This window comes from Lynx canadensis, chromosome E2 (assembly GCF_007474595.2).
Source record: "Lynx canadensis isolate LIC74 chromosome E2, mLynCan4.pri.v2, whole genome shotgun sequence".
NCBI lineage: Eukaryota > Metazoa > Chordata > Mammalia > Carnivora > Felidae > Lynx > Lynx canadensis.
In genome coordinates, this window is record NC_044317.1 from 36,098,150 (window position 1) to 36,123,245 (window position 25,096).

A 25,096-nucleotide genomic window follows, 5' to 3' on the forward strand; every position below is an offset into this window, starting at 1 on the left:
ACTTCAACAGATAGGAAATATAAAAACTACTAAACAAACAAAAGTACCAAACAGCAGTGACGAAGTCGAAGAATATAATAAGTGAACTAAAAATACTCTAGACGGGTTCAAAGCCAGACTAGATAATGTACAAGAAAGGATTAGTAAACTTAGAATAGAGGCAGTGGAACCCACCCAAACAAAGCAGGAAAAAAAAAAAAAAGAAGTACAGATAGCTTAAGGGATCTATGGGACAACATCAAGTGGAATAATATTCACATTATAGGAGTCCCAGAAAGAGAAGAAAGAGATAAGGGATGAAAACTTATTTGAAGAAATAATGGTAGAAAACTTGCCTAACTTGGGGAAGGAAACAAACAAACATCAAGATCCAGTTAAGCCTAGAAAGCTAAATTAAGATGAATCAAAAGAGAGCCACATTAAGACATTATAATTAAAATGCCAAAAGTTAGACAGAGAATCTTAAAACCAGCAAAAGAAAATCAACTTCTTATATACAACGCAACCCCTATGAAACTATCAACAGAAACCCTGTAGGCCAGAAGTGAATGGATGACATATACAAAGGACTGAAAGGGAAAAATTTGCAATGAAAAATACTCTACCTAGAAGGTTAACATTCAGAATTGAAAGAGAGATAAAAGACTCTTCCAGATGAGAGGGAAAAAAAAAAAAAAAAAGCTAAAGGAGTTCATCACCTCCATACCGGCCTTTCAAGAAATCTTAAAGGGACTTCCTTAACCTTAAAAGGAAGGTCACTAATTAGGAAAAGGAAAACATACGAAAGTAAAAAATTTCACTGGTAAACATACAAGTAAAAATAGTGGAAATTTATAAACCTAGTATGAAGGTTAAAAGTCAAAAGTAGTCAAAATGGCAATAACTACAATAATAATGACATACACACAAAAAAATGTAAAATGTGATATCAAAACTATTAGAAAGTGTGGGGAAGTAAATATGTAGTTTTAGAATACATTTAATTTTATTTATGTATTTATTTTTTAATTCATATCCCAGTTAGTTAGCATATACAGCAAGAATGATTTCAGGACTAGATTCCAGTGATTCACCCACTATGTGTAACACCCAGTGCTCATCCCAACAAGTCTCTTCCTTAATGCCTCTTGCCCATAGAGTCCTTCCCACCACCAAAACCCCTCCAGCAACCCTCAGTCTGTTCTCTATGTTTAAGAATCTCTTATGTTTTGTACCCTTCCTTGTTTTTATATTGTTTTTGTGTCCCATCCCTTATGTTCACCTGTTTTGTATCTTAGATTCCTCATATAAGTAAAGCCATATATTTGTCTTTCTCTGACTGAATAATTTTGCTTAGCATAATACCCTCTACTTCCATCCATGTCATTGAAAATGGCAAGATTTCATTCTTTTTTGCTGAAAAATAATCCATTGTGTATATATACCACATCTTCTTTACCCATTTATCTATCAGTGGATACTTGGGATGCTTCTGTAATTCGACTACTATAGTTAATGCTGCTATAAACATCAGGGTGCAAGTATCTGAATGAGTGTTTTCATATTCTCTGGGTAAATACCCAGTAGTACAATTACTGGGTCATAAGGCAGTTCTATTTTTAACTTTTTGAGGAACCTGCATACTGTTTTCCAGAGTGGCTGCACCAGTTTGCATTCCCAACAATAGTGCAAAAGAGATCCTCTTTGTCCACATCCTCACCAACATCTGTTGTTGCCTGAGTTGTTCATGTTAGCCATTCTGACAGGTGTGAGGTGGTATACCTTGAGGATTTGAGGATTTTTTTTTTCTTAATTATTTATTTTTAATTTTTTTTATTTCTTAAATTATTTTATTATTATTTTTTTATACTTTACATTCAAATTAGTTAGCATGTAGTGAAACAATGATTTCAGGAGTAGATTCCTTAGTGCCCCTTACCCATTTGGCCCATACCCCTCCAACAACCCCTCCAGTAACCCTCAATTGGTTCTCCATATTTATGAGTCTCAATGTTTTTCCCCCTCCCTGTTTTTATATTATTTTTGTTTCCCTTCCCTTATGTTCATCTGTTTTGTATCTTAAAGTCCTCATATGAGTGAAGTCATATGGTATTTGTCTTTCTCTGACTAATTTCGTTTACCATAATACCCTCCAGTTCCATCCACATAGTTGCAAATGGCAAGATTTTATTCTTTTTGATTGCTGAGTAATACTCCATTGTGTGTGTGTATACATATACCACTTCTTCTTTATCCATTCATCCATCGATGGACATTTGGGCTCTTTCCATACTTTGGCTATTGTTGATAATGCTGCTATAAACATTGGGGTGCATGTGCCCCTTTGAAACAGCACAACTATCTCCCTTGGATAAATGCCTAGTAGTGCAATTGCTGGGTCATAGGGTAGTTCTATTTTTAGTTTTTTGAGGAACCTCCATACTTTTTTCCAGACTAGCTGCACCACCTTGCATTCCCACCAGCAATGCAACAGAGATCCTCTTTGTCTACATCCTCACCAACATCTGGTGTTGCCTGAGTTGTTAATGTTAGCCATTCTGACAGGTATAAGGTGGTATCTCATTATGGTTTTGATTTGTATTTCCCTGATGATGAGTGAAGTTCAGTACTTTTTCATGTGTCGGTTGCGAATCTGGATGTCTTCTTTGGAGAAGTGTCTATTCATATCCTTTGCCCATTTCTTCACTGGATTATGTTTTTCGGTGTTGAGTTTGATAAGTTCTTTATAGATTTTGGATACTAACCCTTTATCTGATATATCATTTGCAAATATCTTCTCCCATACTGTCAGTTGCCTTTTAGTTTTGCTGATTGTTTCCTTCGCCGTGGAAACTTTTTATTTTGATGAGGTCCCAATAGTTCATTTTTGCTTTTGTTTCCCTTGCCTCCAGAGAAGTATTGAGTAAGAAGTTGCAGTGGCTAAGAACAAAGAGGTTTTTGCCTGCTTTCTCCTCAAGGATTTTAATGGCTTCCTGTATTCCGTTTAGGTCTTTCATCCATTTCAGTTTATTTCGGTGTATGGTGTAAGAAAGTGGTCCAGGTTCATTCCTCTGCATGTCGCTGTCCAGTTTTCCCAGCACCACTTGCTGAAAAGACTGCCTTTATTCCATTGGATATTCTTTCCTGCTTTGTCAAAGATTAGTTGGTCATACGTTTGTGGGTGCATTTCTGGGTTCTGTATTCTGGTCCATTGATCTGAGTGATTGTTCTTCTGCCAGTACCATACTGTCTTGATGGTTACAGCCTTGTAGTATAGCTATACATATTGTGATGCTTCCTGCATTGGTTTTCATTTTCAAGATTGCTTTGGCTAATCGGGGTCTTTTCTGGTTCCATACAAGTTTTAAGATTACTTGTTCTAGCTCTGTGAAGAATGCTGGTGTTATTTTGATAGGGATTGCATTGAATATGTAGAGTGCTTTGGGTAGTATTGACATTTTAACAATATTTGTTCTTCCTATCCAGGAGCATGGAATATTTTTCCATTTTCTTGTGTCTTCTTCAATTTCTTACATAAGCTTTCTAAAGTTTTCAGTGTATAGATTTTTTGCCTATTTGGTTAGATTTATTCCTATTTTATGGTTTTTGGTGCAATTGTAAATGGGACTGACTCCTTGATTTCTCTTTCTGTTGCTTCATTGTAGGTGTATAGGAATATGCAATGGATTTCTTTGCATTGATTTTATATCCTGCCACTTGCTGAATTCATGAATCAGTTCCAGCAGTTTTTTGATGGAATCTTCAGGGTTTTCTATATAGAGTATCATCTCCTCTGCAAAGACTGAAAGTTTGACCTCCTCCTGGCTGATTTGCATGCCTTTTATTTCTCTGTGTTGTCTGATTGGTGAGGCTATAACTTCCAACACTATGTTAAATAACAATGGCGAGAGTGGACATCCCTGTCTTGTTCCTAACCTTAAGGGGAAAGCTCTCAGTTTTTTCCCATTAAGGATGATATTAGTGTTGGGTCATTCACATAAGGCTTTTATGATCTCAAGGTATGCTCCTTCTAGGCCTCCATTCTTGAGGGTTTTTATCAAGAAAGGATGTTGTATTTGTTAAATGCTTTCTCTGCATCTATTGAGACGATCATATGGTTCTTGTCATTTCTTTTATTGATATGATGAATCACATTAATTGTTTTGCAGATATTGAACCAGCCTAGCATCCCAGGTATAAATCCCACATGGTCGTGGTGAATAATTTTTTTAATGCATTGTTGGATCTGGTTGGCTAATATCTTGTTGAGGATTTTTGCATCCATGTTCATAAGGGAAATTGGTCTATAGTTGTCCTTTTTAGTGGGGTCTCTGTCTGGTTTTGGAATCAAGGTAATGCTGGCTTCATAGAAAGAGTTTGGAAGTTTCCCTTCCATTTCTATTTTTTGGAACAGCTTCAAGAGAATAGGTGTTAACTCTTCCTTAAATGTTTGGTAGAATTCCCCTGGAAAGCCATATGGCCCTGGATTTTTATTTTTGGGAGATTTTTGATTACTAATGCAATTTCCTTACTGGTTATGGATCTGTTCAAATTTTCTATTTCTTCCTGTTTCAGTTTTGGTAGTGTATATGTTTCTAGGAATTTGTCCATTTCTTCCAGATTGCCCATTTTATTGGCATATAATTGCCCTTATACTTTCTTATTATTGTGTTTACTTCTGCTGCGTTGGTTGTGATCTCTCCTCTTTCATTCTTGATTTTATTTATTTGGGCCCCTTCCATTTTCTTTTTGATCAAACTGACTAGTGGTTTATCAATTTTGTTAACTCTTTTAAAGAACCAGCTTCTGGTTTCATTGATCTGTTCTATTGTCTTTTTGGTTTTGATAGCATTAATTTCTGCTCTAATCTTTATTATTTCCTGTCTTCTGCTGGTTCTGGGTTTTATTTGCTGTTCTTTTTCCAGCTCTTTAAGGCATAAGGTTAAGTTGTGTATCTGAGATATTTCTTCTTTAGGAAGGCCTGAATTGCTGTATACTTTCCTCTTATGACAGCCTTTGCTATGTCCAAGAGGTTTTTGGCTGTGTGTTATCATTTTCATTGGGTTCCATGTACTTTTTACTTTCCTCTTTAATTTCTTGGTTAGCCCATTCATTCTTTAGTAGGATGTTCCAAGTATGTTACCTTTCCAAATTTTTTCTTGTGGTTGATTTCGAATTTCATAGTGTTGTGGTCTGAAAATATGCACGGACAATCTTGATCTTTTTGTACTTGATGAGGGCTGATTTGTGTACTAGTAAACGGTCTATTCTGGAGAAGGTTACATGTGCACTGGAGAAGAACGTATATTCTGCTGCTTTAGGATACAATGTCCTGGATATATCTGTTAAGTCCATCTGGTCCAGTGTGTCATTCAAAGCCATTGTTTCCTTGTTGATTTTTTGATTAGATGATCTGTCCACTGCTGTGAGTGAGTGGGGTGTTGAAATCTCCTACTATTAAGGTATTACTATCGATGAGTTTCTTTATATTTGTGATTAATTGATTTATATATTTGGGTGCTCCTACATTTGGCGCATAAATGTTTACAATTGTTAGGTCTTCTTGGTGGATAGACCCCTTGATTATGATATAATGCCCTTCTGCATCTCTTGATACAGTTTTTATTTAAAAGTTTAGATTGTCTGATATATGTATGGCTATTCTGACTTTCTTTTGTTGACAATTAGCATGATAGATGGTTCTCCATACCCTTACGTTCAATCTGAAGGTGTCTTTAGGTCTAAAGTGGGTCTCTTGTAAACAGCATATAGATGGACCTTGTTTTCTTATTCATTCTGTTACCCAATGTCTTTTGATTGGCGCATTGAGTCCATTGACATTAAGAGTGAGTACTGAAAGATATGAATTTATTGCCATTATGATGCTTGTAGAGTTGGGAGTTTCTGGTGGTGTTCTCTGTTCCTTTCTATTCTTTGTCACCTTTGGTATTTATTTATTTTTATATATTTTTTTCATCTTTTCTCCCTTCAGAGTCCCCATTAAAATTTCTTGCAGGGCTGGTTTAGTGGTCACAAACTCCTTTATTTTTCTGGGAAACTTTTTCTATTTTGAATGACAGCTTTGCTGGATAAAGAATTCTTGGCTGCATATTTTTATGATTCAGCACATTGAATATATCCTGCCACTCCTTTCTGGCCAGCCAGGTTTCTGTGGATAGGTCTGCTGCAAACCTGATCTGACTTCCTTTGTAGGTTAGGGACTTTTTTTCCCTTGATGCTCTCATGATTCTCTTCTTGCCGGATTGTTTTGTGAATTTGACTATGATGTACCTTGTTGATGGTCGGTTTTTGTTGAATCTAATGGGGGTTCTCTGTTCTTCCTGGATTTTGATCTCTGTGTCTTTCCCCAGGTTAGGAAAGGTTTCTGCCATGATTTGCTCACACAACCCTTCTACCCCTATTTCTCTCTCTTCCTCTTTTGGGACCCCTATGATTCTGATGTTACTTTTAAATGAGTCACTGATTTCCCTAATTCTTTTTTTTTTTTTTTAATTTTTTTTCAACGTTTATTTATTTTTGGGACAGAGAGAGACAGAGCATGAACGGGGGAGGGGAAGAGAGAGAGGGAGACACAGAATCGGAAACAGGCTCCAGGCTCTGAGCCATCAGCCCAGAGCCTGACGCGGGGCTCGAACTCCCGGACCGCGAGATCGTGACCTGGCTGAAGTCGGACGCTTAACCGACTGCGCCACCCAGGCGCCCCCCCTAATTCTTAAATCATGCTCTTTTGCCTTAATCTCCCTCTTTTTTTTTTCTGTTTCATTATTGTCCATAAGTTTGTCCTCTATATTGCTGATTCCCTGTTCTGCCTCATCCATCCTTGCCGCTGTGGCATCCGTCCTTGATTGCAGCTCAGTTATGGCATTTTTTATTTCATCCTGACTAGTTTTTACTTCTTTTAACTCCACAGAAAAGGATTCTAGTCTATTTTCCACTCCAGCTAGTATTCTTATTACCGTGATTCTAAATTCTGGATCAGACATCTTGCTTGTATCTGTGTTGGTTAAATCCCTAGCTGTCATTTCTTAGTGCTCTTTCTTTTGGGGTGAATTCCTTCATTTTGTCATTTTGAAGGGAGAAAAGGAATTGGTGAGGGAGAAAAATTAAAATTAAAAAAAATTAAAATTAAAAAATTAAAAACACACACAAAATCGAATCAATGATGCTAGATCCTAGTTGTGTTTTGGTCTGGGTGTTGAATGTGGTTTGATAGATTAGAGAGGAAAAAAAGGAAATCATTTGAGAATTTTAAAAAAGTGAATACACTGATTTAGACTAACATAAAATGATGGACTACAGAATGTTAAAAAAGTTACACAAAAGAATATAGTAGAAAAAATTAAAGAAAATATTTTAAATAAAATTTGAAAATAAAAATGAATTTTTTCTTTCTGTATTCAAGAAAAATAAATGAAAAAGAGAAAAAAACCCGGAATCATTCAAAAATTGGAAAAAGCAAATACACTGTAGTAGACTAAAATAAAATGATGAAAGTAAAATAGAGTTTGAAAAAAATTATATAAAAGTAAAAAATATAGTAAAAAAATTAAAGAAAAATATTTTTAACAAAAATTGAAAATAATGAATTTTTTCTTTCGGAATTCAAGAAAGAGAAAAGAAGTGAAAAAGAGAAACAAAAGAAAAGAAAAATGAATAGATGGACCCTATTGGATCAACAGATCCACAGATGGACCCTATATGGATCAACAGATTGAAACATGACTAAAATTACTTCCTTTTCTCCTAGAAATCAGACTATGAAGCACTTTATAGTCCATAAACTAAGCAGGCAGTGAGACTTGTGTTCTTGAAGAACGAGGTTGGCCCAGTTGGGAGGGGCTTACCCAGTTGGGTAACGGCTCCGTTCTCCACTAGATGGCACTGCTAGCCTACTGGGGTGGATTGCTGCGGTGCTTGTAGGTGCGTATGTGCATGCACGGGAGCAGTGAAAATGGCGTCACCCAGCTACCCAGTTTCTAGTGTCAGAACTCTGTTCTCCCTGATCAGCCATCGCACACCCGTCCTCTGTCTTTAGCTTTGGTCCACTCCCCACTTTGTCACTGTCCGTGACCAAGCCCCAGTAAGTACCTCTCCCAAATTTTGTTTCGGATGCCACTGTTTTCCCCACCACCTTATGTCTGAAGGACTGCAGCTTTGACCTGTTCCGCCCCTCTGCGGGAGGGTCTCACCGAGCAATGGCCGAATGTCGGATACACCCAGGAAAGCTGGCTGGACCCTGCTGCTGCCGGTGCACCAAGACTGTGGCCAGGTGCCAGCCAGCCCCAGAAAAAGTTCGCAAGATAGTGTAAGCAGCAGCGTTTCAGGGATTATGGACAATCACAACACACATCTGGCACCAGGCTTCACCCTTAATCACCTTGTTCCAGCACTAGCGAATGTGGGCATTTCCTGGGGTCTACTGGGACCAGGGGTCCTCAACAATCTCTACCAAATGTACTTCCAGCAGGGGAACTGCTTTTCCCCGTGTGGTCCAAGAACGTACCAGATCCCACACTGCTCCTGGGGATTCACCCTTCCCACCAGTGCACCACCAACTATCGAGCTGTGGAGTTGCAGACTCTGCAATCCCCTTGTTTACAGGCTTAAAGGAATTTAAACCCTCTTCTTTCTCCTTTCTCCCTTTTTAGTTTAGCCCCTGCGGCTGTTTCCAATTTTCCACTTTCTCTCTAGCTGCTCTTTGGGGAGGGGTACTTTTCCCGAATCACCAACCCCCCCCCACCATCTCTGTCCTCTCTGCCCACAAAAGTGGCTCCCTGCCTGCAGCTGCTTCTTGCTCCCCAAGTTCACCTCTCCACGCTGGGTACCTGCTTAATTCTGTGGTTCAGGTTGTGCAGATTGTTGTGTTAATCCTCCAATCAGTGTTTTCGGTGTGCAGGATGGTTTAGTGTTGGTATGGATGTATTTCATGGATGCAAGACACACAAAAAACTTCCATGCTGTTCCGCCATGTTGGCTCCCCTCAGTTTCCCTTGAGGTTTTAATTTGTATTTCCCTGATGTTGAGTGATATTGAGGATTTATTCATGTGTCTGCTAGCCACCTGGATGTCTTCTTTGGAAAAGTGTCTATTCATTTCTTTTGCCTATTTCTTCACTGGATTGTTTGTTTTTTGGGTGTTGAGTGTGATAAGTTCTCTATAGATCTTAGATACTAACCCTTTATTTGATATGTCATTTGCAAATATCTTCTCCCACTCCACTGGTTGTCTTTTAGTTTTGCTGACTGTTTTCTTTGCAGTGCAGAAGCTTTGTATTTTGATGAGGTCCCAATTGTTCATTCCCTTGCGTCTGGAGACATGTTGAGTAACAAGATGCTGCAGCTGAGGTCAAAGAGGTTTTTGCCTGCTTTCTCCCTGAGGATTTTGATGGCTTCCTGTCTTAGGTTTAGCACAGAAATTGGTTGCATTTCTATACATCAATAATGAAGCAAGAGAAAGTGAAATCAAGGAGTCGATCCTATTTACAATTGCACCAAAACCCACAAAAGAAAATAGGAATAAACCTAACCAAAGAGGTGAAAAAACTATACACTGAAAACCATTAGAAAGCTTATGAAAGAAATTGAAGACATAAAAAAATGGAAAAATATTCCATGCTCCTGGATTGGAACAACAAATATTGTTAAAATGTGAATACTACCCAAAGCACTCTACATATTCAATGCAATCCCTATCAAAATACATCAGCATTCTTCACAGAGCTAGCAAAAAACAATCCTAAAATTTGTATGGAACCAGAAAAGACCCTGAATAGCAAAAGCAATCCTGAGAAAGAAAACCAAAGCTGGAGGCATCACAATCCTGGACATCAAGATGTATTAAAAGCTGTAATCATGAAGACAGTATGGTACTGGCACAAAAACAGACACATAGATCAACGGAACAGAATAAAGAACCCACAAATGGACCCACAAAGGTTATGGCCAACTAATCTTTGACAAAGCAGGAAAGAATATCCAATGGAATAAAGACAGTCTCTTTAGCAAATGGTGCTTGGAAAACTGGACAACACGCAGTTGTAGTTTGATTGATACTCCAATCAAAAGACACAAATATGAATGAATGGATTAAAACAAAAAACAAAAAAAAACAAGACCCATCTATCAATATGACTTGTACAAGGGGTTAACCTCTGATGTAAGGGCATACACAGACCAGAAGTGAAGGGATGGAACAAGATGTTTCATGCAAATGGAAAACAAAGAAAGCTGAGTGGTGCCTGGGTGGCTCAGTGAGTTAAGCTTCCAACTTCAGCTCAGGTCATGATCACACAGCTTGTGGGTTCGAGCTCTGCATTGGGCTCTGTGCTGAATGACATTTCAGAGCCTGGGGACTGATTTGGAGTCTATATCTCCCTCTGTCTCTGCCCCTCCCCAGTTCGTGCTCCGTCTTTATCTCAAAAATAAATAAACATTAAAAAAAAAAAAAAACAAAGCTGAGGCAGTTACACTTATATATGACAAAATACTTTATAACAAATCCATAATAAAAGATAAAGATGGGTATTACATAATGTTAAGGCAATAAGACAATAAAACATTTGTAAATATTTATGCACCCAACACAGAAATACCTAAATATATAAAGCAGATGTTATCACACCTAAACCAAGAAATTGACAGCAATACAATATCAGGGAACATCAGTACCTCCACTTATATCAATGGACAGTTCCTCTAAATCACATGGGACATTTTCCAAAATAAATCATATACTGGGTCACAAACACAAGGTTCAATAAATTAAAACTGTGATCATATCAAGCATGTTTTCTAAACATAATGATATGAAACAACTCCGTTACAAGAAGAAAACTAAAGGGGCGCCTGGGTGGCGCAGTCGGTTAAGCGTCCGACTTCAGCCAGGTCACGATCTCGCGGTCCGTGAGTTTGAGCCACGCGTCAGGCTCTGGGCGGATGGCTTGGAGCCTGGAGCCTGTTTCCGATTCTGTGTCTCCCTCTCTCCCTGCCCCTCCCCCGTTCATGCTCTGTCTCTCTCTGTCCCAAAAATAAATAAAAATGTTGAAAAAAAATTAAAAAAAAAAAAACAAGAAGAAAACTAAAAAAAAAAATCACAAATATATGAAGATAAATAACACACTATAAAACAACAAATGGGTCAACACAGAAATCAAAGGAGAAATAAAAAAATACCTTGAACAAAATAAAAATGTAAATACAGCATGCTGAAGTCAACAGAAGTTGCAAAAGCAGTTCTCAGTAAGAAGTTCATAATGATTAAGGCTTGCCTCAACAAACAAGAAAAATCTCAATTAACAATCTAACTTTACACCTAAAGGAATTAGAAAAAGAACAAGCAAAGCCAAAGTTAGTAGAAGGAAGGTCATAATTAAGAGCAGAAATTAATGAAATAAAGATTTAAAAAGACAATAGCAAAGACCAATGAAACTAAGAGCTGTTTCTTGGAAAAAATAAACAAAATTAACCAACTTTTAGCTAGACTCAAAGGAAAAAAGAGGGCTCAAATAAATCAGAAATGAAAGAAGTTACAACTGTTATCAGACAAATACAGAAGATTGTAAGAGACTATTACTAATTACATGGCTACAAATGGGATAACCTAGAAGAAATGGATAATTCCTAGAAACAAAATCTTCCAACATAGAATCATGAATAGAAAATGCAAATAGAACAATGACTACTATGGAGACTGAATCAATAATCAAAAACCTCCCAACAAACAAATGTCCAGGACCAGATGGCTTCACAGGTAAATTCTACCAAACGTTTAAAGAGTTAAAGAGTTAATACCTCTTCTTCTCAAACTATTCCAAAAAATAGAAGATGAAGGAAAACTTCAAAATCCATTCTATGAGGCCAGCATTATCCTGATACCTACACCAGACAAAGACACTACAAAAAAACTACAGGCCAATATCTCTGACAAACATAGATATAAAAATCCTCAACAATTTCATGATGAAGTCACCTAACCAAATCTATACACCAAAATAGTCAAAACCTAACAGTGCTGACTACTTTGAAATCACTTAGCCATAGGATGTCCTGTTGTTCAAAACTTATTAAATACATTGTTTTTACTTAAAGAAAGAGAACATAGTAAGGCCACTACATTAAGACAACAAGGTCTATGGTCAAATTACACACATACATACATACACACACACACACACACACACACACACACGAGTTAGTTGGGGCTTGTGGTTCCACAGTGTAGTGGTTATGACGTCTGCTTTACACATACACGAGTTAGTTGAGACATGCCAAAATTTCATCATAACGTATCAGTAAATACATCAGTAAATTGTAATATATCATAATACATTAGTAAAGTATATAAAAACATTTAAAATCAAAGATCATAGTACATTTAGAGGTTTATTTCTTCACCCTTAATTTCTGAAGAATTAGATACATTTGCACAACTGCTATTAGGTTACAGACAAAAATTCATGAAAGAAATATATTCAGAAGACAGAAAAGAAAAAAAAAAAGATGTGACTGAAATCCTTGTAAATCAAGAGCTGTTAAAAGTTCAGATGTAAATTACATAAACAATTAACTGTCTTATAAGCTGAAAACTTCACGGAAAAAATAGTCCACTGATTACAACCAAAGCAAGCCAAGGTCATATTTTTGACAAACTGATTTTTTATAACTATAAGCAACCATTGGATGTTTATGACCAAGCTTTAAAAATTAATGCGAACACATAAAGAAAAAGATTTTAAATACATAGAAAATTCTTCACTGATTCAAGTTCAAAAGGAAGACTGAAATGCAAAAGGAACATCAGAAACACCTGATATGAGTATGTTTTCAAAACATACCAGGAAAGAACACATATATGATAAAATACAGTCCAAAACTCAACTGCCCAATTCTGAACCCTGTGCCTGTCCTTGTCAGAATACCTTCACAACTTTAGCAGTAAGACACAGTCTACTATCCAAAAACTTCATGGCTGTTCATCTCCATGAGTGGGACCTATGTATTTCTAAACATTCAGTCCTGAGCCATAAGACCTGAATCTTAAATGACCAAAAAGGAAGACCATGGAAATGGTGTGAGGTTACTGATTTATTATTTCTTTATCAGCAAATACAACAATAAGCTTTTAAAATTTTTATATAACAAAGTAAAAACTAAGGATGTGTATTTTGAAAGACAAGAACATATAAGACATACACCAGAACCTATAAAAATAGCCAATTTCAATTAAACACTTAGGATTCCCACTGTGGTTTATGGAAATCACTTAATATGCCATATCTATGCACCTGTAAAAAGGAACTTCCTCAAGAAATTGGTGAAATATGAACTGGAAGGGAAGAAAGCTATGAAATCAAGAACTGAAAGATGAAGAATAATTCTTTTTAAAGGACTTAATATGTAGGCATATCATTGTTGGTAAAAAGTAACTAATAAAATCCATAGGAAAAAAAAAGGAACAAAACAGAAAACAGGAACAATTTTTTTCATCTTTTAAAAACCACCTCCGGGGCACCTGGGTGGCTCAGTCAGTTAAACATCTGACTTCGGCTCAGGTCATGATCTCACAGTTCTTGAATTCTAGCCCTGCAACCAGCTCTGTGCTGACAGCTCAGAGCCTGGAGCCTGCTTCGGATTCTGTGTCTCCCGCTCTCTCGCTCTCTCTCTCAGCAATAAATAAACATTTAAAAAAACATTAAGAAACCACTGTAATCAAGGCATCCAAGGCCTATTGTGACAAAAATGAGAATAAGTGTGAATTTATTAAAAACAGAAAACTACAATGAACCATCAAAAAGCATTTACCAATTTTTCAAGACCACGTATGTAACATACATTTTCCGTTATGTTTTCTGCTCAAGGATTTGAAAATAAGCCCCCCTCCAAATACATAACAGACATCTCCTAACTGTGTTTAAGTGCTTACCAGTAAAGGGGCGCCTGGGTGGCTCAGTCAGTTAAGTGTCTGACTTCAGCTCTGGTCATGATCTCATGGTTCGTGGGTTTGAGTACCAGATCAGGCTCCATGCTGATATCTCAGAGCCTGGAGCCTGCTTTGGATTTTGTATCTCCCTCTCTCTCTCTGCCCTTCCCTGCCTCACGCTCTGTCTCTCTCTCTCTCAAAAATTAATACACATTCAAAAACATTAAAAAGTAAATAAAAATAAAAGTCAGTCTGTTGAGTCAAAAATTATGTAGTAAATGATAAATGGATTCTAATCAAGGGGGCCACATTTTCTGAATCTAGACTGATGACAGAGTCAATATATGTGTTTTCATGACCTAAAATGGACTGAGTGACCCACACACCTGGCACTGTGTCCTGTGCTAAGTGTCAAACAGAGATAGACATATAATACATGGTTTCTGCATCAGCTGCTCCCTACCTTTGCCCACTCTCCAATTTATTTTTTACTTAGTAGCCAGAGGATCTTCATAAAATGTTACTCAGTCTTATCACTGTATTACTTCAAATTTTCAATAGCTTTCCCTCTCATTTATAATAAAATCCAAGTATCTTCAAGGCTTCCAGTGCTCTGCCCATCCTAGCCATCTTCTCTCTCCTATTCCTGTCATTCACAATGCTTTGTCCTTTGGTCTTCTCAGTGCTCCTCAAATGTCCATCTCTATCAACCCCCAAGGTCCTAGCCTAGAATCCTCCTCACCCTAACTTCCTATTTGACTCCTATTTTCTCCTTCAGCTCAAATGTCACTTCCATAGAAGCATTCACTAATGTCCCACATTAATGCTGCAGGAGATGAGGAGCTGGTGAGTGGTATAAAGCAAAGGAGTAATGGTTAATTCTTTATTTTAGAAAAATCATCCAGACAGGAACTTGTACAATGGACTGGCTAGAGGTGATATGAGGGAGATGACAGCTATAGGCAGCGAAGTTAAGTAGGAAACAACTATAAGAGTCTCAGAGAGAAACAGAGATCGTATGTATATAAGAACACTAAAGTCATCTGTGGCTCTGCATAAAGTTCCATTGGGCTATGAGCTCTCTAAGACCACTATTATATATTACAAACTTCCTATGACATTAGAGAGACCCCATAAACATTAGTTAATTCGAAATGAGTGTGAGAACATCAGTGAACATAACCAAGATGCAAACAATAATCACTGTCATTCATTTATTGAACACTTAGGCACTATGCATAATGAAGAAGGGGAAGGCAGCGGTGGTGAGGAGCAGTGGCTCTGCCAGAGTTTGTACTTTATGAGTTTACATCTCTGTGTTTTGGTTTTTTTCAAGAGCTAGTATCTATGTCAAAGGATTGTTGTGAGATTTAAATGTAAAGCACTGAAAAGAACACTGCTTGTCACATGTCAAGTACTTAATAAAAATTAGCTACTAATAAAAATTAGTCACCGCTGTCATCAACATCATAATCATTATTTTTATTATTAGTACCACTACTACAATCACCAAGTACTTCAGAGACATTTCATCTTCACAAAAGAACTTAGGAAGGATATACTATTATCTCTACTACACAATGAGGGAAAGTAGGTACAAAACCAGTTTGCAAAGTTTTTAAGCATCATACTGGGATCTGAGCCTAGTACTATGAGTCTAAAGTTTATATATTAAACACATTATGACACTGTCTCTCAAAAGGGGCAGGAGGGACTCAGTGTGATAAGTAATATAATTTTCTAAGCCATATGATTTACTGAACATTTACTATGCTCTAAGAGTTCTTCTAGGCTCTGAAGCATACAAGAGAAACAAAACAGGTTAAGTCTCTTCTCTCATGAGACAGGCAAGATAAGAGAAAAATATCAAACAGCGAGAAGTCCACCACAGAGATTCAGAATTAAGAGTGATGTGTCTGGGAGTCACTTAGATTAGATAGGCAGAAAAGGCCTTTCTAAGGAGATTTAAATTTAAGATGAGAACCTAAAAGACAATCAAAAGGGACAAGCACAGGGTACCAAACAACAGGATAGAGAGCTTTCCAGACAGAGGAAATAGCTACTACAGAGAGTCTAAGTGAAACAAAATTGTGTCTTAAGCAAACAAAGCAAGTCAGCATGGCCAAACAGCAGTGGGGGAGGAATGGAGTATTCCATGAGATGACAGAGGCAGGCAACAGCCAGGTGCCTTGGGGTCACTCAAGGGAAAGGAATGTGGATTTTATGCCTAAAGGTAATAAAGGATGATGGGAAAGTGACATGATCTGAATTATGTTTAAAAGAAGCTACTCACTGCTGGATGGAAAACAGATTGTAGTAAGACAAAAATGTGAATTCTTTCCAGGCTATCTCAGTAGTTTAGACCAGAGATGAAAGTGCTTTAACTAGAGAGGCAGGAATACAGCTGGAGAAAAATAGACAGATTCTGGTGTACATTTCAGGAGATGGAGTACAAAGGATTTACAAATGAACTGAATAAAAAAGATGAAGGAAAAAGGGTTAACCTCTGTATTATAATGGTTTAGTTTACTGAGGTGATGAAAATTAGGGGAGGTACATGTTTGGGGTAGGAACAGGAGTTAGAAATAAGAGTACAGTTTTAGCCAGGTTTCATTTGAGATCCCCATCATATACCCATCTGGAAATGTTCAGTAGGCACCTGGATCAGAATCAGGAATCCTGGAAGTTCCTCTTATCCTTTCTCTTGCTTCATATAAGACTGAAGATACAGAAAACATCAAGAGGAACATAGACTTTAGAATGCATAATGTGAGTATTCTGTAACAATCTACAACAGTGAGACAAGACCTTGTACTCCTCATGAAACTATTTCACTTATAGAAAATAAAGCATCATCTCTGCTGAGGATAATAATACAGAAAGAAAGTAAGCTTTAAGGTCAATGAGATTCATGCCAAGAGAGTTAACCCATATCATGTGGCCTCTATTTCTTAAATCTTACAAGATTATAGGGCAGGACCTACTAAGAAGAGATCGGAGCTCCCAGCAGGATACAATTTATAAGTGTTTCTGAAAATTCCATCCTATCTGAAGGGAATCCATTGCATACCCAATACAAGACAAAAGTAAACCCTAACTGTACATAAAATAATGACTTCTCCCTGCTGTCAGACAGGAGTTTCCATGGAAACTATCTATCACAAAGAATTTCCTTAGATTTGTGATTATTGACAAAAACAAAATAGGCTTGGAGTCAAATGAGAACTAGATTCTGGGTAATCTGATTCAAGCTAATTGTCTTTTAGTGTGACAAGTTTTCTTAATCAAATGGCTACTTAGAAGGTAGATATCAAAATGAGAGAAACAGACAAACAACCTTATCTGTTTTTGTGTAAGTCTTACTCTTAAATAGCTATCAGCAATATTGTAAAAGACCGTGTTAGGAAAGATAAGAACTAAAATTTATTGGGCAGCTATTAAATATCAAGTGTTTTGCACAATAATCCTTCCAGGCAAGTTTTATTACCCTTAAGTTTTATAGAGGAAGAAGCCAGTTCTCAAAGATGTAGAGTAACTTGCTCAAGATCAAACAGATAGTAAGCAACAGAGCCAGGAGGAGATTCAGGTTTAGCTGAACACAAAACATGTACACTTGCCTTAGGCTTTTTTAAAAGGGGCTAAAACCCACAATGGTCCAGGAGCCCAAGCCTATGGTCTCTTTAAGCTATAAGAATCTTACTGATTAACTACTGAATTAGGCTGAAAACAAGGCTATAATGTATAAAAAGAAGAGACATGTAAAATAAAGAAAGAGACATGTAAAAACCAAAAGAACCAAAAAAGAAATAAGTAAAGGCAAAAAGTAAAGTCATGCTGATAAACTCACTTAGATGTTAATAAATTTAGGGAGCCAAGATAGAGTTGTGATATTTCATTTTAAGGAGTAACTTTTAAAATTATCATTTAAGAATAAAAGTAAAAATGCCAAGACATTTCTTAGCTCGTAACAATTATCTCAAATAATTTAACTGCAATACCAAAGTGACTGCTATTGCTGCGTAACTCTGTCAACCTAACATATTGTGTAACTGTAGCAGTCACATGGAAAATGAAAGCAATCTGAGGTACTGCATGCTACACTCCTTCCCTAATTAGTTAATTATTTTCATTATGGAATTTGCCTATAAATTCATTGTCTTGTACATTTTACTCCAAGGTTCTTTAGATTCTTTAAAGAGAAACCTGGACCTCCACATTATCTCTTTGGATTTAAGCAGTCAAAACAAAAGAAATTCAACCAAAGCACACACTGACACATCAGCAGTCAGAGCACTACTTAACAAGCATGCACACACATAAACGCAGGACACACACTAAATTCAGTGAAGAGTAGAAACAAAGACAAAATAGTAGAAATAAATCCAAAAGGAATAAAGAGGGTTACAATGCATAAACCAATCTAGGTAACACGGGAAGTTAATTTTCCAAAATCAAGGTACTAGCTTCCATTTTTGCTAACACCGAATAGTGTCTAGCCAAAAGTACCAGGGAAAAGCTCCGCTGTCAACTGAGAACATACTTTTAAATAACTGTTAAATGAAATTATTCCTTAAAACACTCTCCTATAATAGTAATGTCCAAAGAACCATAATAGAAGAAAACAAATCAAGTCCAATGCAATATTTCTCAATTAGTAAATAAACTATAAATGCAAACCACTCTAAGTATTTATTTTAACAGATGAAAGATTTAAGGATTTTTTTAGAGCCATTACTAAGTTTTGGTTAGGGGGATCCCCCCCCCCCAAAAAGGTGTAAATGTTGAAAGTAATTTATAAGAAATCAGTTCCTTTAAATGGCTTAAAACTATGAAGTTTAGTATATTTCTATTTTGTTTCTTGGTGCATTCTATTTCAATTTAATAATATGGTACTGGAAACGCTTCTTCTGTATGCCTTCAAACACTCAAAATAATGTTAAAGTACAGTTCTTAGGTTTTGAAATTTTCAGAACTGTTGATGCATAAAAGCATATCTTTAGTATTCTGTTTCCCTATAACTGCTGAATGACTTTGCTAAGTGCTGGAAACCCACCAAGCCCTTATTAGGAAAGCCTAGATAGAAAAAGAGTCCAGTGCTTAAAATACAGAAAACACAGTCCAAAGATATATGTCCTCTTATTCTTAGTTCAAAGATCAAATCAGTAATCAACTGGCAATGTTACATATACCATTTTGTTATTTAGCAGACGACAACTGAAGATAAGGGTCATTTTGGGGCCTTAATAAAAGCTTTCCTTTATATCTGATTGTGATTCTTCTTTAAGCTCCTTCCTTTTTCATGATTTTCCTCCTCAATCTTGCCAAAACAGGATTTAAAATCTAAATGGAAATAAAAGGGGAACCACTGTGAGGATTTAGGCAGGCTCATCTCACATTTACCTGTTAATGAGTCCTGAGGCTCTGCTTAAGGCATATTTGAGACAAAAACCAGCCTCTTGACATTAGGCTTCTGCAGAGTGTTCCCTTAATGAACAGGTTTTAAATGGCCAAAATGAAACACAACCTACAGAAAAAAGCCCTAAAGACTTTAGTTGTCATTTTAGCTCTATGGCCATTAAACAAAGGCCTTTTCTTCCTCTGTAAAGGTAGACTAGATACATCAAAAGACCTGAGTTCCTAATGGGAATACAAAGGTGGTCTCTCTTGGATGCATGAACTTCCTTGAAATTGTTTTCAAAATCCTGGGCACTCATCAGGGGAGCAATCAGCTTTCATCAAGCTTGCTAAGGGTCTCATCAACATGACTGTCCATGTTCGTCTAAGAGCCATTATGCAAATGCCTCCTCCAGCCCTTATACCAAAAAGCCATGGGCTGGAAGGCAGAGCAATGGCCTTGAAACATGATAGTCTGGAGACCTGGGGCAAATCGCTTCACCTTTGTGAGCTTCCATTTCTTGTCTATGAAATTGTATGTAAAAATACCTCTTTCACAAGGAGTTGATAAAGAGTAAATAATTGTAACCCTTACCAAAAACTGCTGATTTATAAAAGTTATCTCCATTATGCAATAAGACAATAATCACTGAAGAACCTTTTTAAGTACCCATTTTACAATTGAGTGTCCCAGTTACTGAGGAACTAACCCTGGTCAAACAGAGCTGATGTAAAGACAGGTTTCCAGTCTGCACTTTTCATGCCCTACACAACTCCACTACAGGCCACATTCAACACACAGTACAAACCTGAGCCTAATAACAGCAGAATTGGTACTCGGGCTTGGGACCACCAAAGAGGAAATAAAACCGAAATGACATTATGTGGTGACATCAACCTTCAGAATCAAAGATATCTAAAATTACCAAGTGACCCTTTTGGGGTCTACACACTTACCAGACCTTAAGAAAGCGGGTGGAGAAGAGACGATGGCATCAGGTGAGTTGGCCATTTCAAATTGTTGACTCTAATCATAAGCGTCGCAGGCTAAACTAGAGCAATTTTCAAAACTGTTTAGTGAAGGTTAGAAGCAATCAGCGTTAGATTAATTGAAAGCAGTGTGAGCAGTTATTAACATGATGCAGTGTGCAACAAAGGCAATAATTGAGGTTCATTTTAATTTTATTTTCTTTTTAATGACTTGAAAATTTGATTTTCTTTGCTTTGATAAATTACATTTGCTTATATGGATGAGGCAGGAAATACATAATATCCACTTATTAACATTACATAAGAGTGGCATCCTCTATTGAACAGTGCAGTGATTATGCTACTATGTAACAATGCTCAGAACTTTGCAGTGACATCTATATCAGAGCCAGGTTAGCCCAAGTTTCAAACTAAGCTGAGTTTATATATTCTTCTAAAAGTAACAAACAGAATCAGATTGGTTGTTTTCAATGACATAGGAAGTCAAGGATTCATTCAAGAAACTATATAGTCAATACCTTACAGAGTTAGAACCAGAAACCTCAATGAATTTGAATGACTTCAAATGGTATCTATCTCCTACTACAATGATATAAACAATATAGGAACATTCAACATTTATACTATGCATTTAACTACTTTGCATATGAAACTGGACTTAAGTGACTGCATTCAAGAAAAGTTAAATAAAAATTTGAGTTTTTTTCTCACTTAAGAAAGAGAAGGTAGGTTTTCAAAGCTCACTGTTATGACATGCAATTCAGAGAAAATAAAAACTGGAAAAGAAAATAAATCCTATATGCTTATTAAGAGGAAAGAGAAACGCTGTAAAATAGATGTGGAGGGCAGAGCTCAGTTCCCTGTTAAGAAAACTCAGGTTACTCTCTTTGACCAGATATTATCAATCCAATTCCCTTTATAGCCCAAATAAACACATTGTTAGCAGTCAATCAATACTTCAATATGACACAAAAATTTTAAGTGTGAAACACAAATATATGACTATACCAACTAACTATATTTACTCTTAAATGTACTAAGGACTGTTAAAAAATTCTCTCATATTTCTGTGGTAGTTTTGCTATAATCTAAGTAAATAAGTGCAGAACTTTATAAATAAAGTTTAAAAACATAATGGATATTAGCAACAAAGATTGGATGAATTTCTCCTGTATTATTTATGAAATTAGATACTTTATTCAAATTTAAAAAAGGAAAACTACACAAGGGACAACCAAGAACTTCATAAATTGGGTAAAACCCCAAACATAATGGGGGCATATTAGCTGAGAAAAAAAAAACCCTCTAGGGATCAATGCAAATGCAGACTTAGTTTTCTAGGGCTATGCCTTTCCTTAACAGTAGCATCTTTCAACACTGACAAATAGTAATGTCAATCCTTTAAAAGGGAAGATTAAATGAACACTTGTCATCCCACCATCTTTTGTTTTGTAAGCACACTTTTAGCTCAAGATTACATACAGCCAGCCAGAAACGAGGTAAGTTTCAATCCTGTCTCTCAGAGGACTGATGGGCCCTAAGTGCTAACTTCAAAGACGTGACTTTGCAATTTGAACAAGTCAGTTCAGGACACTTCCAACTGTAGTAACTGCCTGCGCAGCGTCTTCTGACCTCGGTGGCTTTGGATTTGGGAGGCACAGCTGGGAACTATGTGTCCTGAGGCCACTTGCCCAGGGAAGGAACCCGCTTCCTCCAGAGCCCTTAAGCACACTCAACGTGACCCCCTTCATAGCCTAAGGCCCTGTCTCCACTCAATTTCTGCCACATAGTAATCGGCTAGGGCTCAGAACTTGTGAAGAACATAAAAGGGAAATATGAAATAAAGCAAAACTTTTTTGCTGGCAGTTTTCTAGGACCAGATCATAATCACATCTAAGAATGAAGCTATTTGATTTTTGAGGGACGACCCACTGTCTTTCCCAGGAACCTGGCAGCCGCCTTATTTCTAAAGGGTAAAACTCCAGCTTTGGTGGACACCACCACCTAATTTCTGAGCGAAACACACACGAAATAGCGTTGGGGAAAAACACATGTAGTCGGGGGCACCACCAATTTGGGAGGTGGGGGTAAACATGAAGAGGAAGGCCGGGACCGCAGTCTGCTTTCTAAGGGGAAACACGCGGGCACAGGTTCAACTCCAGGACCCCGACCAGCCTCCCGCCCAAGGCGCTTGAGGGGGAACACCACCCTGGTGCAGGGGAGGGGGTGTCGCCCCAGCCAGCCAAACCTGAGCGCTTGGCCCGGGCTCTTCGCTCCAACACCTTCCAGTTCCCTTCAGCCATGAGCCCCGCCGCCCCCACCATCTCTCTCAGGCCGCCGCCTTTGCCACCGCCCCAAAGGCCTACCGTCAGCTCCGCCCGGCCGGCCCCGCCCCCACGCACGACACTGTCGGGAGGCGCGCCGGCCGGAAGTGAGCGCAGGGGCGATTTTCGACCCAGCTTCACGGCCTCCCAAGAGTCAGAGGTGTAGTTCTAAGGGAAAGTGAGAGGGGAGCCGGTGGCGGCTCGTACGGGCGGGGAGGCTGTGCGCTTTCTCTCTTGGTCGGCAGCACGGTGCTTTCCGGCTGCCGTCAAGCGCGGCACTGGGCCGGAGGGCGGGGGCCGAGGGGCTGCCATGGCGGCGGCGGGCCGGCTGCCGAGCTCCTGGGCACTGCTGGTGCTGCTGCTTGGGGGGCTCGCACTGCTGGGAGTCGGGCCGGTCCCGGCGCGGGCGCTGCACAACGTCACAGCCGAGCTCTTTGGGGCCGAGGCCTGGGGCACCCTGGCGGCCTTCGGAGACCTCAACTCCGACAAGCAGACGGACCTCTTCGTGCTGCGGGAAAGTCAGTGCTTGCCCGGCCCTCCCTCTGTCCGCTGTCCCTGTGCCCCTCCCGGTGTACCCCACACCCTTAGCCCGGATGGCCAGTCTTCCTGCATTTCCCAACCCTTCTCTCCCGACCCTGTCTCTCCCTTTATCTCCAGCATCCTTTGCAGTTTGCCCGTTCTCTCCATGTTTTCCAGCCCCTTGTCCTGACACCCCACAGTTTTATTTACCCACATAAGTCCTGGAAACACCCCAGTTTTGTTTTTTTTCCTGAGAAGCCGTAGGCCTTCACCCATGTACCCCCCTCCTCCCCATGGAATCACCTGCCTTTCAAAGTCCTTCCTGATTCCCAGGAGTCTTTGTAGCTTGCCTCTGCGTTCCCTCCTAAAGTCCTTTCGTTCCTTCCTGCTTTACTTCTTCAATTCTCCTTCCCCTTTCATAAACTGGAAAAGATGCAACTTGACAGTGTCTTCTCATAGGGGACTTTTACCTACCTCATTTGCCTTATTCACCTGCCCCTCCTCTTTTTCATGGTCCCAGCTTTCTTTGAACCTACTCCCCACTCCCCAACGCCCTAAACACTCCACAGCTCACACAAGCATTTTGCAGGGACCACTGATAAACTCAGTGTCTCCTTGGGAAAAGATTCTCAAACTGTAGATTCTTCTCCCTCCTGAGCTGTCTAGTCTTTCATATGCACCTGACCTTTTCCTCACTTTGGTCACCACCGTTGTCTTCCAAATCTCTGCTTTCCTTGTCAACTCGAGGTTCTTAGGAGTTCTTTGCTTCAACTAAACATCACTAAACAAACTTTACTGTAAATTTTGATGCTGACCACGGGTATTAGAGGGTCTTAGCATTCTTTTGAGTACCCACAAAACTGGGTAGGTCAAGGCCTTGAAGGAAGGAGGTGAAGCAGGTTTATACAGAACTCAACTAACAGGATCTTGGCCTAGGTTTCTTGGACTCTTGCCACAATACCAGAACCCCCTGGGGACCCTGTATATTTTTCCTGTCTTTGTATGACTATGTATCTATTGCAAGAAAGGTGCACACTATCAAACCCCTAGCTACTCCATCCAAACTGGATGCAGAGACTCTCCTCTTAACGTTAAAGATGGCTTGGGTTTAATTAAACCATTTCAAAAGTCTGTTCAGTGAGTCCTCCTGAATGCATCCAATGAGTTCCAAAGATGCACCATCCTGGGGAATGGTTCCATAGGAGCCACAAGAGGAGGGTCTTGGAGGATTCATCTTTTTTTCTTAAGTATGTAGTCATGTCCTTGTTACTAGTCAGATACCTACAGTAGGAGTTCCTGTGTCCTTGGTGTGATGCATCTGTGTGATGAACTAAACAGCTTATAAGGGGTCATGTTCTTGGGGAAACAAGGCTTGACATATACTATAATTAAAAGGTATGTTCTTTACATGGTTAAGTCAACTGATATGATTCCTGGCAAAAAGCCATTGGTTTCAGTTTGTTTTGACCAACTGTTCATCCTTCCTATTTCTCTGCTACTTTTTTAACATTGAATTTGTGATATACTATTAAGTATCTCCATTCCATTAGACATGTAGGATTCACCTTGAAAGGGCATAGTAACTAGAGTAAAATAAAAGTGTTTTTGTTAAGAACAGCACCCAGAAAGCTTTTTGTAACTACTGATTGGAGGTGTTACCTAGAAACTTTTCTCTAATATCATACATTCGCTTCTTTTAGGAAATGATTTAATCGTCTTTTTGGCAGACCAGAATGCACCCTATTTCAAACCCAAAGTAAAAGTATCCTTGAAGTAAGTACAAATGTATCTGTTCCTATAAAAAACAATCATTACTGTAATGATTGATATGTAATAGCTAGTTGGGTTGTCTTTGAAATCAATTTTATTTAACTGTGTTGACACAAAACCACTAGTTATGAGGTGTGAGTAGCAAGTAATTAGTTAGGGAAAATAGTGAATATACCAAAGTT

The 25,096-nt window shown here is 38.4% G+C and overlaps 2 protein-coding genes across 9 annotated transcripts in view; one reads left to right on the plus strand and one right to left on the minus strand.

The window, feature by feature from the left end:
- PHKB (phosphorylase kinase regulatory subunit beta) overlaps positions 1–22,674 on the minus strand; it is a 274,597-nt gene extending 251,923 nt beyond the window's left edge. For 2 of the 6 annotated variants that reach the window (XM_030298118.1, XM_030298119.1), the window contains exon 1: positions 22,550–22,674. In XM_030298118.1, coding sequence (XP_030153978.1) covers positions 22,550–22,625 — 76 coding nt within the window. In that variant the 5' untranslated portion in view covers positions 22,626–22,674. Of the gene's footprint in view, positions 1–19,106; positions 19,258–20,268; positions 20,382–22,549 lie in introns of all 6 variants that reach the window. The other 4 variants (XM_032591242.1, XM_030298121.2, XM_030298120.2 and 1 more) reach the window with 4 other exon arrangements.
- A 28-nt stretch (positions 22,675–22,702) lies between these two features.
- Positions 22,703–25,096, plus strand: part of ITFG1 (integrin alpha FG-GAP repeat containing 1) — a 336,603-nt gene continuing 334,209 nt past the window's right edge. The window contains exons 1-2 of one of the 3 annotated variants that reach the window (XM_032591243.1): positions 22,703–22,785; positions 24,845–24,917. Coding sequence is in view for 2 of the 3 variants with exons in the window: in XM_030298124.1 (XP_030153984.1) it covers positions 22,936–23,143; positions 24,845–24,917 (281 nt within the window). In the remaining variant the exon portion in view is untranslated. The other 2 variants (XM_030298124.1, XM_030298123.1) reach the window with 2 other exon arrangements.